The sequence below is a fragment of the Paracoccidioides brasiliensis genome (assembly GCF_000150735.1).
Source record: "Paracoccidioides brasiliensis Pb18 unplaced genomic scaffold supercont2.11, whole genome shotgun sequence".
NCBI classification, from domain to species: domain Eukaryota; kingdom Fungi; phylum Ascomycota; class Eurotiomycetes; order Onygenales; family Ajellomycetaceae; genus Paracoccidioides; species Paracoccidioides brasiliensis.
In genome coordinates, this window is record NW_011371368.1 from 1,006,735 (window position 1) to 1,021,689 (window position 14,955).

A 14,955-nucleotide genomic window follows, 5' to 3' on the forward strand; every position below is an offset into this window, starting at 1 on the left:
CATCCCGTCAGTGACGACATAGCCTCTTATACATTCATATATCTCTTGTTATTGGATATCGAATTTTCCAAAACTTGTGATTTTTTTCCCACACGTTTTCTTCTTGGACCACATTTTAAACTATATATTCACCATATATTTGCGACCACATCAATCGGTACGTTGCGAACATTTTTTATGTCTAAGTTGCTCTGATTACATGGTTTAGCCCCAGATTTTCATTTGCCTGAGGTGATATGATTTCTGTCGGTGATTCCACTCCTTGTGTCCCTTCCGCCACAAAATGTAAACCAGGAGTTTGCTGGACGGTATAAGGTCGCGACGTGGACCCTTAACCTAATATTGGTTTACCTCATTGTGTATTCCACTGCTGCATCCACCACTTATTATGCTTATTCGGCATGATTGTCGTGGGATATCGATTTCCGTAAGCCTTTTACCAGCATTTCACCTTAACCTGAAAAACATGAACCGGTTACAGTACTTTCCCAGCTCGTTGGGGTACGAATTCAGGCTCCATATAAGCTCCCCAGGATTATATTCATCTCAATCTCCTTAGCCACGAATGTTCACAAACATCAATTACATTCAAATATATTCCTATCATGCTGGCCTTACACTAAGCTTTTAGATTTACCTAAGAAGAAACCCCTTTTATGTCCAATACAAAGCTTGTACTGAGCTCTCTGCTATCACCATACTCCTGGCCCCTGCGTATGAATAATTACCCACGCTCCTCTCCTAGGAGATCGCACCCCAACTCGGTCGAGCGCCATCAACAATCCCCTACTCCCCAACAGGACTCTCCTCGATCGATAATGAGCTACAATACGCTACACGGTAGAGCGCTGTCATTGGAGGATTACTCAAGAATAATGCACCAACATACACAACGGCAGATAGAAAGGATTCCATCTGCGAGTAACCGCGGCTCCAACGACGGAAATAGAGAAAACAGCCGTTTGCCAAGTGTCAATTCACCGAACAAACAAGGTTCGAATCTTTCATTTTAAATGGGGGATGGGGAGCATTGTTCCGAGTATCCAGACGTGGCATGTTATGTGGGGAAATCACGAACTGAGGGGGTATCTTACTGTTCTGAACTCAGGGGATGTCCTCGCCGTTTGTTTTGACTTCTATATCGCATTTTCTCCATGCACAAATATCACACATGGTCAGGGTTATCATTACTCCGACATTATTTGCATTTCGGTCACGGCCCGCTTAATTAAGCAACGGTCTTAAAAGCATCCCAAAACAAAGATAGGGTAGTTATATGATTATAATATGATGCCCGGAAAGCCTGAACCCCCCGAAAATCATGCTTAAAGTTTGCATTCTTGTTTCTTGTTCTTAAGTGCACATATAGCCGATTTCAGCGTTTGAACACCCAATACCTTGATATATTTGTTTTCTTGGGGATGGTTGCCATTGATGTTAAGCAATATTTGCATTCAACAGTGGATTCAACAGCCAATCCATATGGGAAGACTTTGAATAATTCGCATTTGTCATAATGGTGCATAATAGTCAATCCTTATATCGCAACTTAACATATCTACCACCCCATTGAACCCGCCGATTCTACGATAACGATATTCTATCCGGGGTTGGCAAAAAGACATGAGGACAACACATAAACCGTATCAGCAGATCCGCCAACGCTAATCCAAACTGCTGAAGAAAGAAAAAAATAAAGTTCACTGTATGACGTCACCCCAGCCATAGATGCGAACTCGCATTTTTCAGTCCACGTTAGCAATCTTCCTCAATGGCACAACGACTTGATTATAAAAGTCCAATGCCGGGTGCCAATCCCCGAAACTTTGGATAGTTTCTGTAGTTGCAGTATTTTCAGTGTTGGATATGGTGCTATCGGCGTCATTGTGTTTATCAGCATACCCCAAACACCACTTCACGGCGTCAAAATACGTAGTGCCAACACGAAACGCTAACTCACGGTCTGCTCGTGAAGTGACACGTCGCTGAAGTTCCAGTGCCTCGGGGAGTTGGAACCGGCTCATGCTGGAGGAGAGTTGAACAGAAGCAATCAACGTGCTACTAGTGGCGCCCCCCCTTAAAGATCGGCTCTGCAACAATGACGACGGGTGCCCCGAAGTGTTCGTCACCTTTGCGTCGAGGAATGACGACAGAGGAACCCACCACGCTATCTCCGCTAACACCAGACCAAAGGAGTAAATGTCATAACCAATTTTGTATCCCTGTGCTGCTTCACCTTGGTAATTCGGGTGTCTATAGATGACGGGCCTGATGTCATGGTGGAACTGGTTTTTGTCAATTGTTTGGGACTCGGTTTCCTGGCGAGAGTAATTGAAACCTGCAATAAGGGGTGATAATAGTTGGGAAGAGTAGTTATCCAGAGGCGACGGTTCATTTTTGTGGCTTTTCTTCTTTTGATACAGGTCTGGGAAAAGAATGTTTTCGCTCCGTATGTTTTTGTGCAGCCAGCTACTGCCATATAGCTCACTCAAGGTCGTGGCTAGCATGCTAGCAAGACGGAGTCGTGTTTCTAATGGTGGGCGTAATTTTGATTCCAGAAGTGAAAGGAGGGATATTGGCTGGGTTGAGACAGAATCCAGGGGAATTTCTGCGATGCTCGCTCGAGGAAATTTAAACGTTATCCACCAGCAATGATTTCCAGGATCATGAATGAGACCAATCGACTGCGGAGTGCAGAAATCTGCAGACTTAGCTGCACTTAAAAGGAGAACAAGTCGGTTGACTCTCATAGTTAGAATCTGCTTATCTCGCCCAGATATGTCAGGATCATAGTCCTTTCTTTCCAGAAGGACATATTCACCGGACAGTTTATTTTTGGCCATGAAGCGATTTTCAGCTTGATATCCGGCAGGAAACGAGAAATCTCCCAGCGTCAGTGGGCTGAGAGCCATTGGTCCAGCGCGTGAAGTTAATGACGACCCATCAACCAACGCCTTTCTCTCTGCCAGGCCCCGAATCGATGAAGTTTCAGGCTCCTGTTCAAGTGCTTCCCGAATCAACTGTAGAGATAGATCATCATTTGCATTCCCGATAAAGACAATGTCAATTCTTTTCCCGTCTTCTTTCACTGCTCTTTGCTGGGTTTCGGTGAGCAGCTGATTGAGTTTCTGAACATGCCATTCAAGATCAGATATCAGTTTTCGAAACTGGTTCCTATCCCGAACACCCCACCGAAGCCGTTTCCCTGGTCCAACTGGACAACCAACTCCAGGTGATAGCTGCTCTTCGTTTTCATCCCTGTTCTCAGTGGCACCGGCGATCTCGAGCTTGATTCCGCTTGCTCGAATCGATTTTCTCATTTTGGTGATGAAGCGCTTGACCTTATCTGGCTCTGGCGTTTCGGACTGCGACGCACAAAGTCCGTACCTCTCACGCAGTTGATCAGCATTCTCCAATAGTCCACCGATTACCCGCAGTGTTCTTTCCACTGTTTCGTAGATAGGAAGCAAGCCGGTCGATAGCTCGCCGTCCATAAGGCCAGCATTTCTGGCCCATGTTTGGAAACGGAAACGTTCGAGTTCCAGCTGGAGAATTAAATCTTCTGAGTCGGAAGAGTAATGTAGCGCGTCATGGAATATGTCCCAAGCAAGATTTGTGCCTTTATATGCGATGGTTATCAGTGCAATTACCGAGCCCGGATCGAGCATAATTGTCTATTCTAGAGCAAAGCTGTTGCTTCAGCTAATATTCCGATAACCCTAATCAGATTTTAGACATCAAACATCACCTAACAATGTCGATGTATACCTCTGTGAGATTTTCATCGATTTATAGACTGTTTATGTGCCTGCATGATTGGGTTTGACAGACTTTCATCGATTTATAAACTGTTCATGTGTCTGCATGATTGGGTTTGACTAGACTTTCACCATCCGCACCAAGAAATATCTGCTTTTAAGCCCAGAGCGCACGATTTTTGTTTATCATGCGGAGCTAAAGGTATCATTCGCGTTTCCTCTTGCATGTCTTGCTTAAGAGCCTGCCAATGACGTGTGTTTGCACGGTGATACATCAGCTCGTGCTTTTGACATACTTTAGTTTCCCTTCCTGTCTGCATCTGGATCGGTCCGGAAACGAAATGGTGCTCTCCAAGGCTGGAGGGGCAACTAAATAAATAGGCGAAGCAGGGATTTTTGGGAACAAGGCTAGAATTAAGTCCAGGCATTCAATATCGACGTGAAAAATGTGTGAATGGCCGCTCATGGTCATCAAAGAGAACCCTTTGATGTTGGACATGAGGCTTGGGGTCCGCTCCATGATCGTTTAGCATGACCTCACTGCTCTTCGAATCGGCTTTCGTGTCCGAATCAACAGAGACTTCTGGCCAGGGTGTTCGAACACCAAACGTACACACTCCTGTCACTTCACAAGTGGCAGAATGGTCGGCTCAGAGAAGCCTTGCGTCCTTCATACGCCATGCCTCCCATCTCCAAAAAGAGCTTCGTTCGGATGATTCCGTTTTCTTCGACGACAATAACGAAATCAAAGAGTTATCAAGGACGAAGATTGGATCTGGCGCTTCCTTCGTCGTCGAACGTGCCGAATGGCAACCTGGTGTGAATAAACTAGAGGTGTCATTATCTCAGCGGTTTTTAAAGTGGGGGAAGTATGTAGCTGTGAAGAGTGTACGTGAAAGGTCTACTTCTCGGTTGGTACACTTTATATAGCTTGTAATTGATGTTTTTATGATGCTTAGATATTAATGCTCGCCCCTAAACAGCCTTCAGAACAACTGGAACGATGTGGCTCTTGAGCTTCGAGCGTTGTTACATAAACCTTTACGATACCATCCCAACATTGTTCGTTTATTGGGATTCGGATGGGGATCGCCCACAGAGTCAGACTCTGTATACCCAAAAATTATTATGGAATATGCCATTTTCGGCTCGTTTTACAATCTCCAGGCCTCCAATATTCCCCTACCGTTTCCTGTCAAACAGAAGCTTTGCTACGATATTTCCCGAGGCCTTGCAATTCTTCACGCGTGCGGGATCGTGCATGGCGATCTCAAGCATGAGAATGTCCTGATCTTTGAAAACAGGTATGATACTGTCGAATGTCAGCCATACACTGCGAAATTGGCAGATTTTGGGGGAGCAGTAATGGACATTGAACAACGTGATCTATCCTATCTGCGGATGGGAACTTTCCCGTACCAAGCTCCTGAATCTTCAAATCGACTCTCGTCCGACGGGTTAAAGCAGACGGATGTTTACTCCTTCGGGTTGCTGGTGTGGAGAGCATTTCTTGACGGAAGAAATATCAGTTCTGAGTTGGGGCTCGGGCCTAGGCCGACAGATGCTTCCGAGAAAGAGCTCCAGCGGCTGAAATTGAGCAATGAACTCATTGCGAATGCAGTGTGTAGTGTTCAAGTTTATGCTTCAAGTAATCGAGTCAGTGAGAATGCCCTAGCACTCATCTTGTACGTGCTTGCGCAAACAATCGTCGCTGAACCGGGACATCGTTCTCTCCCCCAAGCTCAGGCGGCATTGAGGGGCATGGACATCACTAAAATCGATTCATTTCTGCAAAAGATAGCAAAAGTGAATGCTGAGCGTGATGAGACCGAACGTAATGAATCCCCAGGGACCCATGGAATGACAGTTGATAACCTAGGATTTTTTCTTGGGAACTTGGGTGACGATTATGATTGCCAACGAAATACTCCAGGTTTTCGACCGAAACTAGACCATCCAGATATAGGGGAATTTTGGTTTGAACCTCAGAAACTCAAAACAATTCTTGACTGGGGTCAGCAGCAACAGATCATACATGATTTTATAGAGGCTTGTCGCTGTGTTAGGCCTGGAACTCCTGATGGATTGCAGCCTTGGAAAGCGGCCTACTATCTTTTCCAATGCCATTTGACAGGATTTGGGGTCACTTTTGATGCAGAGCAAGCATGCCATTGGCTGCTGCAATCCGCAAACGCGGGCGATGAAGGTGACGTCGACTATTGGGCAATGGCTTGGTTTTGGCGTGTGAGCACTGCTCTCTCCGTGCCAATATCTCTTACGCTGGATCAGCTGCAAGAGTTTATCCAATGGGGTCTAATAAGAGGTCATCAAAACTGTATGGAGGATGGTCGAGCTATAATTGGTCGACTGGCTAATCAGGACGAGCGGGATGAGTGGGAAAAGATGATAAAGAATGCAGATTGGGCTCGGAGGACCCTTGCTGGTGGTATCGGAATGCCTCATTTTGTGCCTCGGAAACTACGACGACCCTATGATCTTGATGATATTTCGATTCTCGAAGCCCAAATCAAAAAAGAGATTGGAGCCGCATATAATTCCAGTTTACGGAAGAACAGCCCTTCGGTCGCTATTGACCAGAGTGCTGACTCTGCACCAAGTATAACATCACCGTTCGATGAAATCTTTGTCAACCACAAGGGCCACGGTCTCTTGCACTTTGCTGCTGCCCAGGGAAACCTGGAAGCGCTGAAGTACATGATTGAGACATATTTATGTGACATTGATATTCCGAATAAATCACTCTCAGAATCGCCTCTTGTATGTGCTTGTCGCAGTGGCCATTTTGACTGTGCCATGTTTCTCCTCGAGCATGGTGCCAAGGGTGACTCAACAGAATTTGGTGAAGAAACGCCCTTGCACTGGCTTTCCAGCTTCACTCCTGACCAAATGCCATTCCTTGTGAAAGGACTTCTAGGTGCTGGTGCAATCATAGAGCATGCATGTAGAACAATGCGAAAGGACGTCAGAATGATCAATGCAGATTGGGAAGATAATTTTGGCACCCAAAACACCCCGCTAGGGAGAGCAGTGCTTATGAGAAGCCTTCCTGCTGTAAAAGTCCTGCTCGAGTTTGGTGCGAACCCACTGGCGAAGGTGGGACATGAAACGGGCATTACAGTAAAATCTCCTATTGAACTGGCGGCTGTTCTCACTCTTCCCCATATATTGGAAGCCATGCTAATGTACATCGATCAAACGTTATCGGAGAAACCGCTCATATTTAACGAGATTGGAATGTTACAAGCCGCCCATGAAAAATCCATAACTCCATATGATCCAACCGCGTTGCAAAGCAGGCTGGTCCGTTGCGGTGCCGATTACAAACTTTTAATGTTTCAAACACTTAAGATGCTACAACGAAGGCATGAGAAACTCCGGGACTGGAGAAATATAGACACCGGACGACCGGTTGAAGGCATGGCGTTGTGCCAGGAAGTGAAACTTGGAAATACTGATATTGTGGAGGCGTTATTGGAGCTGGGGCACGATCCAGATGGCTCACCTGGTTATCGCCCTATTGAGGAGGCAGTTATGATGAACCATGTAGCTATTTTCCGGCTTCTGGTAAATCATGGTGCCAGACCAACTGTAAAACGTGCCGTTCACAATGGAAAGCAGTTCTCTTTGCTTCAACTCTTGGCTAGCCGTCCACGGACATCTCCCGATGGTACTTTTATAGCAGAGTATCTTGTCAGATTGGGAATGGCTATCGAGCCATTACCTGACGGTAGCCCTTCGAGTTTAGCTCTTGCCATAAAAAATCGCTATTTTGATCTTGCTAGTTTCCTTCTGGACAAAGGAGCTGATATTAACGCCATCTATCAGCTCGGCAGGGAGGGGGAATGGGTTACCGTCCTTGATGAACTTCTCCTGACACATACAGAGGGGACGTTAGAAGCAATGGACTATATCTTTGGGAGATCGACTGTCAATTCTTCCAATGTAAGTATCTCCCAAGTTTCGCTTATTCTTGATGGAAACTAAGTGAACTACCCTAGCTCGTTCACAGAGTAGATTTCGTTGTCAACAAAACTAGGGATCTCACCGCTCTCCACGTTCTCGCGCTCTGCCCTGCAAACATTATAAACGACAAATCACAAATCTCAGCCAGAACTATTCAATCCGTTCTCACAGCCTTCCATGCTGCAGGGGATATTAATTGCGTTCACCCTACATTAGGTACTGCATTGTGTATTGCTAGCGTTACTGGTAATATTGAAATGATAACTGCGCTTCTATCCCACAAGGCCGACACGGCAATCCCAATGCGAATCGATCGATTGAGCGAAAGTGATATAAAGTCGTTGGGATTGTTTGATAGAGACCTTAAGAAGGAGTGGGGAACCGGGACCCTAACTCCCCTGCTCCTGGCACTGGCAGCATTTGAGTCACGCTTTTCCGAATTAGAGAAATCAACTACGCTGTCAACCGATAGCTTGTTGGAACTTGAGCGCTTTGCATCTATACTTCCCCTATTGCAATCATCCGGAGCATCCTCCGATGCAACGTGGTTATCATTGCAAGATAGGAGAAAACTCTTGGAAGACAGGATCAAACTAAGTACCTCGATGGTGCAGCTAACGGCTGCTGCCGCTTTGGAGCCTGCGGATCTCTCTGTGTTAACGGAGGAAAAACCGACGAATTGGAAGGAAGGGGATGAGATGAATCAGCAAACGGCGACGAGGACCATGCTGAAGTATATGAGAGGAGGCTTTGATTGAGGTTTGGCAAATGTGATCTCTTGTTTGTGCGATTTCCGCTGACATTGAAATATCCCATAGCCATATCTACCACCACAGACTCTTGGGAGAAGCTTAACTGGTTATTAATGCTGTAGATTACCTATGGTCGTTAGAACTAACTAATTTTGGGCATTTTAAGCTTCATATTGCTTTTTAAAACTGGCCCTTTGGTGTTGTAACAACATATTCAGATCTAACGGTTTTCTTAGTGCTTGGATAACATACCCAGGTACGGACACATCCAAATAAAATCTGGTACAGAGATATTCCAAGACATGAAACACGAAATACTGAATGCCAGTTCTTCAGCCACTGAATTAATCAACTGGTTGGCTCCCGTAGTTAATTAGTTAAACAATTCGTTGTTTAACAAGGACAACTTAGTGGAGATAAACTCGAAAATAAGACGCTAGGTGACGAATAGAACAGATGTAGGATAGGAACACTGCCTGATACCAGAACAAATTATCCAGCAGTTAACCAGCCAGATAAATGTATTTCTCCGCAATTACCATCGCCATGCTCAAGCCCATCGCCAGGCATAATCCATAATTCGCGCACACTGATGCGCTTTTTCCAACCCGATGTTCTCCAGGTGCCCATCCTTCCACACCTCCAACTCACTCACCAGAAACAACGACGCATCCAACCCACAACTGATTCCTCCAGAGCTAATAACTCTCACAGCACACCCGGAACGGTCTGACAGAACCCATCTCTTTGAATTTAGTTGCCCAGCCGCGTAACCGACATACCCTCCTTCTCCTATATCTGGATCAACAATAGTCCCCTGACCCCCTCTCTGGCAATACTCCTTCAGCTGCTGGAGACCCGAATAGTGTGTAGTGACTGTTAAATTACTGAAAGCCCCCGAGAGCCCCGCGATCAACGCCCCTGTACATATAGACATGAGAACACGTCGACAGCCCCGGGGGGAGAGCGTTTCCAGTTGAGAAAATCTCAAGAGCAGCTGCAGATGTTCGTCCACGGATTCTTGGTCCAAGCCAACTTGGGCGGGATTTTCCAGATACTTTTGTATCGCAGATACAGCACCACCAGGCTGAATGACAATTTCATATTGTTCAAGCTGCTGCAGTGCTTCACAGATACTGAGATCCTGAACAACGGGGATTTTCTCGGCGCTGAGTGTTTTTTTGGAGGCTGTGGCAATATCGAAAGTTATGGTGACACCACCGATGGCGGCACCCTTGCCCAGGACTTCGATTGGAGCATAAACGTCCAATGTGTCGAACTCCGGAAAAGGGAGAATGAGGACTTTGAAAGAGTTCGACCCAGACATGTTGGTCTGCGTGCAAATGTGTGTTTTGTGCTTGGCTTCAATTAGTTAACTAATGAAACTAACGACTGCGGTAGGTGACTAAATACGACAGAAATTTGGAGAATTACTGAATACTCTTAAACACCCGGGGACAGAGGAGCTTCGGACTTTATATATAGGGCTAACTCCTTGATCTGGCAATCCATGTTGTTAACAAGATGCGAACTCAATTGGCTGACTGGCGTAAACCGTTTGCCGTTATTCATCTCTTCTCCCAAGGTAGTTCACGTCTCTGACCGGGTCGACGACATGGATGGGCCTGCGATAACTGGATGTTGTAGAGGCTCCGTCATTAATTTAAAAATTGGGCTCTCTTAAACCTCCCACCACCCACCAGTCATTGTAATGGTCAGGCAGATGTTTATGGCGATCTCATATCTGATGCCTGGTTTACTTAAGAGACTCTTGTATCCCTGAAACCTTAACTTTAACCGACTCAATTGACATAGATCAGACGAAATAGATTTTAGAGAGAGGTTGCATTTAAACTGAGACTACCAGTGGTGGGGAGGAAATCCTGGGGGGGAGAGATATCCATGTGCATGCAGTCCGCAAGTGTGCAGGCAAGTGGTGTATTTCGAGCTAGGAATGCAAGTTAAGCCTGGAACCAACCAAATGTCAGGTCTGAAAATGTCTGAAAATTCAGATGCCCGACAAACGAGGGGATAAGCCCTTATTGATGACAACTTCTTGCTTCATCAATGGGTACAATGCGAGTTGCCAGAAGAGGGGTCGTGTTCATCAGGAGACTGACGTGAACTGGTAAGAACGTTAAAAGGCTCGATACGAAATCTACAAACACTTGACAGCTATTTATTGGAAACAGAGCATTCATTGCTCTGCATTAACCAGGATATCATGGTGCAATGCGGACAAAACCAACGCCTTTGCATCCCAAATTTTTCTTTCTCTTTCTCTTTTTCTTTCTCTTTTCCTTTTTTTTTTTCAAAAAGAAAATGGGGTGGTTGACAGTTTCCACCACACCACTACGTTTTGCCATCTCCACAATTAGACAAACATCCCCTACAAACTTTGCTCATTAGCAATTCAATTGTAGGTATTACTGTAAAGAGTATCGGAGATGGCAAAAACAAAGATTTCCCGCCTAACTGAGTAGCGAAATATACCACATCTGCTAAACCATGCGCAACCCAACTTTATAATTCCAATCCAATTTTCAGTCCGTCGATCGTAAATCGAAAATGAATAATAAGGCAAATCAATACCACCCTCCTCTACCCCAACCGCCCCTTCCACCGGAGTTACCTCCCCGACCACCACCGGAACTATTCGCATCTCCGCAGCGACTGGGCGGGGTTCCACGCCCTTGCCCCTGTCCCACATGCGGAGACGGGAAATGGTATGATCCAGAATGTAACTGTTGATCAGATGGTGGAGGTGGTGGCGGATGTGGATGTGGATGGGCAGAGAACTGCGGCCCCCCGGGCCCGGCTTGGTGTTGAAACGCGGTTGGATTATTGAAGCCCGGAAAGTTCATATCCATACTCATGGGTGGTAGATGTGGTGGGAACGGTGGTGGTGCGCCAGGATGCTGTGAGGGCGGAAGGGGTGGGGGTGGAGGTGGCCATGTTCCAAGATAGCCTGGTGGCTTTGGCGGAGGTGGGGGGATAAACATGCCTCCTGAACCCAGGACTGTTGGGTGTGGGGGAGGAAATTGTTGGGTTCCATTGAATGGGTATGGGATTGTGGGTGGAGGAAGAATATGCGGAACTGCTCCTGGAGGCGGCGGGAAGGGCGGACTTTGTTGCTGGGGTGGAAATCTTGGCGGAGATAACGGGCGAGGAGAGTATGATTTTGATCTGGTACCTGATCTACGGTGTCCGGCACGTCGTGGGGCAGTGCGGGATCGGGATCGCGAAATGGAGCGCGAATGTGAGCGGCTTCGATTACGACGGGGAGATATCGATGAGCCTGGTGATTTTGATCTTTCCCTATCATCACTGCTGATGCTATCGCTGTATCGTCGCCGCTTCCTTGTATCATAACTCCGGCTGCGGCTGCGGCTGCGGCTGCGACTTCGACTTCGATTCCTACTGCCGAATCTGTCTTGTCTCTTTTTCATTTTCTCGCAGAATGAGCGCGACCAACCATAGTATGTTTCTCCATCGATGATTTCTCCTGTCACTTCGTCACGGACAACAACCTGACCAAGCTCATCGATGTCCACGTCATGTCCATCTGCCAACATATCACTATTGGAGTTATATATCTTGTCCACATCATTTAAGAAGTTCTTCACAGCCGATACCAGAGATTCGTCAGCGGGCCCCGCAAGGAACTGAAGAGGCTTGACTGCATGCGGTCTAATCGGAACGGTGGAGTTTGGAATTATAAGTGGCATTAAATTTCCCGCAGGTAGTTCGTGATAGGGCGTGGAAAGGTCACCGTGCGTTGCTGGCATTATATAAGGAGTATCTCTCAAAACGGCTATGATCGGAGTATCAGAATCCGATCCCTTGGGGGCAGATTTTGAATTCAGCGCATCGGGAGAAGATGAATTATACACCGTCTCGCGAAGTTTGTTGATATAATCGCTACTATAGTAGCCATTACTACACCATATATCGAGAATATCGTCCAATCGCTTGTGGTGTTTTGGGTTTTTCTCGCGACCATAACCAGATGCGAAGCTGATGAGCTCGACTAAAAACGGCTGAATTGAACCGCTGAAACTTGAAAAAGACGACGTCGTTTGTTCATGGTATTTAGTGTGATGCAACAGGTCGTTTAATAAATACAGGATATGCAATCGTTTCCGCTTTGAAGACGTTTTCGAGGTTTCAACCACGGGCTGTCCATCAGCTGGGGGGTATTTATCACTAGGATCGAAGGATCCTGACAGAGTGACAAGGTATTTGCCTAGAGCCCCGATTCTTGCTGCAGAGGGGATGACATTTTTCAAAAGCCACGATTTGCAATTCTAGCATATGTATCCGGATCAACAATTTAGTAAACCCATTTAACGCCGACATAAGGAGTCATTGTTCAAACCTGGATGTTTCCTGGAGAGCATTGTGCCAGCGCCTTGTCGAGGGCGCTATGGAAAACGGCGATCTCATCGCGGTGCACTGATGTGGGATCTGATCGCAAAAGCCCAGCCGAGAAAGTAGCTTTCGCAATTGCAACCAGATGAGACGTCATGGCAGGTATAGCTCTATGCAAAGCAGTCCTTGTTCCATATGCGAGTTGTTGTTGTCCTGACCGCAGATTTCGAATGTCGCTGAAAGTTGTTGTTTTGTGGAGGCATTGATATCACATGACCCAAAATGAGATTGCCAAATCACGTGGAATAATTATCATGTGGGCTCATTTATTTTTATTTTTATTTTTATTTTTATTTTTTTTTTGGTGGTTTCGAGGCTTCATTGGCTCGGCTTCTTCAAAAGTCACCTATTGGTTATTTTTCACTTCCATGACACCAACACCAACCGTCAGAAGTTGAAACAGAATAATAAAGGTGCGGAGGCATGGGAGCTTCAAGTCCGCATCGTTAGATCATTGACTTGGAGGCCCATCAGCATACTGAAGGATGGAGCGATGCGGATATGCTTCTTCCAGGCCAAGATTTCAAAGTCATAACAGTCATCAACACCCATGGTTCACTATGGATCCATCCCGCCTCTCGTGCTTCGGTTAGCTCTTATCCGATGATATGGAACCACGATCATCAATGATACGATCGGGGAGCAGTGTTCTGACACAGATGGACCCATCCATGGCGATACAACGGAGTAATGTCTAATTGCGTTATCTATTCTTCAGTCCACATTAGCCAACTGTTCAAAGTCAATCACAGGCTAAACAATGCAAAATCTCACCAACAGCCACTGCAATTGAAGATATCCATCAGGTCATTGGAGGGTCGAAGTCGCAGACGGACGTTTTGTTGGGAATGCTACATTCTCACTACTATCAGTTGGGCATCAGCCCCGCACCGGAAGACGCTCACTTATTCTGCAGCGGCAGTTTTGGTGGAGCCGCAATTGAAGCAAGGCAGGCCTGGTATGAGGACATTACCGTCATTAATAAATCGAACCAGGTAGCGTGATTCTAGTGATTCTGGCTCTGCAAGCAAGTCTAAGGCAGGGGAGAAACCAGCTGTGTATATATATGTACCATAGCATCAGCTATCAATGTAGAAGAAATCTCACATATTCCATAAAACTTGTAAACCCCTCTTATTGTTTGCATCTTTTTGCTTGCGTAGCAAGATTAAGGTTGGTTTTGTTTTCTCCTGGGAAGAATGCGTCTCCCGAACCATGGACCCTTGCTGGTGGTATCGGAATGCCTCATTTTGTGCCTCGGAAACTACGACGACCCTATGATCTTGATGATATTTCGATTCTCGAAGCCCAAATCAAAAAAGAGATTGGAGCCGCATATAATTCCAGTTTACGGAAGAACAGCCCTTCGGTCGCTATTGACCAGAGTGCTGACTCTGCACCAAGTATAACATCACCGTTCGATGAAATCTTTGTCAACCACAAGGGCCACGGTCTCTTGCACTTTGCTGCTGCCCAGGGAAACCTGGAAGCGCTGAAGTACATGATTGAGACATATTTATGTGACATTGATATTCCGAATAAATCACTCTCAGAATCGCCTCTTGTATGTGCTTGTCGCAGTGGCCATTTTGACTGTGCCATGTTTCTCCTCGAGCATGGTGCCAAGGGTGACTCAACAGAATTTGGTGAAGAAACGCCCTTGCACTGGCTTTCCAGCTTCACTCCTGACCAAATGCCATTCCTTGTGAAAGGACTTCTAGGTGCTGGTGCAATCATAGAGCATGCATGTAGAACAATGCGAAAGGACGTCAGAATGATCAATGCAGATTGGGAAGATAATTTTGGCACCCAAAACACCCCGCTAGGGAGAGCAGTGCTTATGAGAAGCCTTCCTGCTGTAAAAGTCCTGCTCGAGTTTGGTGCGAACCCACTGGCGAAGGTGGGACATGAAACGGGCATTACAGTAAAATCTCCTATTGAACTGGCGGCTGTTCTCACTCTTCCCCATATATTGGAAGCCATGCTAATGTACATCGATCAAACGTTATCGGAGAAACCGCTCATATTTA

At 46.2% G+C, this 14,955-nt stretch overlaps 5 protein-coding genes across 5 annotated transcripts in view; 2 read left to right on the top strand and 3 right to left on the bottom strand.

The window, feature by feature from the left end:
- Positions 1-1,745: 1,745 nt before the first annotated feature.
- Positions 1,746-3,668, bottom strand: PADG_07560 (uncharacterized protein; the record flags this gene model as incomplete). The annotated part of the gene is made up of 1 exon (XM_010764603.1): positions 1,746-3,668. The coding sequence occupies one exon, from the start codon at positions 3,666-3,668 to the stop codon at positions 1,746-1,748; it is 1,923 nt and encodes a 640-aa protein (XP_010762905.1).
- Positions 3,669-4,289: 621 nt separating this feature from the next.
- On the top strand, positions 4,290-8,500 carry PADG_07561 (serine/threonine protein kinase; the record flags this gene model as incomplete). Its single annotated transcript, XM_010764481.1, has 3 exons — positions 4,290-4,669; positions 4,742-7,721; positions 7,778-8,500. The coding sequence occupies 3 exons, from the start codon at positions 4,290-4,292 to the stop codon at positions 8,498-8,500; spliced, it is 4,083 nt and encodes a 1,360-aa protein (XP_010762783.1).
- Positions 8,501-9,044: 544 nt separating this feature from the next.
- Positions 9,045-9,821, bottom strand: PADG_07562 (uncharacterized protein; the record flags this gene model as incomplete). The annotated part of the gene is made up of 1 exon (XM_010764604.1): positions 9,045-9,821. One exon carries the CDS (start codon positions 9,819-9,821, stop codon positions 9,045-9,047), a length of 777 nt encoding a protein of 258 aa, XP_010762906.1.
- A 1,258-nt stretch (positions 9,822-11,079) lies between these two features.
- Positions 11,080-13,022, bottom strand: PADG_07563 (uncharacterized protein; the record flags this gene model as incomplete). The annotated part of the gene is made up of 2 exons (XM_010764605.1): positions 11,080-12,801; positions 12,873-13,022. 2 exons carry the CDS (start codon positions 13,020-13,022, stop codon positions 11,080-11,082), a joined length of 1,872 nt encoding a protein of 623 aa, XP_010762907.1.
- A 404-nt stretch (positions 13,023-13,426) lies between these two features.
- The window catches only part of PADG_07564 (uncharacterized protein), a gene marked incomplete at both ends in the record, with an annotated part of 1,702 nt that continues 173 nt past the window's right edge, over positions 13,427-14,955 (top strand). Inside the window, 3 exons of the mRNA XM_010764482.1 lie at positions 13,427-13,513; positions 13,654-13,883; positions 14,099-14,914. Coding sequence (XP_010762784.1) covers positions 13,427-13,513; positions 13,654-13,883; positions 14,099-14,914 — 1,133 coding nt within the window. The remainder of the gene's footprint in view (positions 13,514-13,653; positions 13,884-14,098; positions 14,915-14,955) is intronic.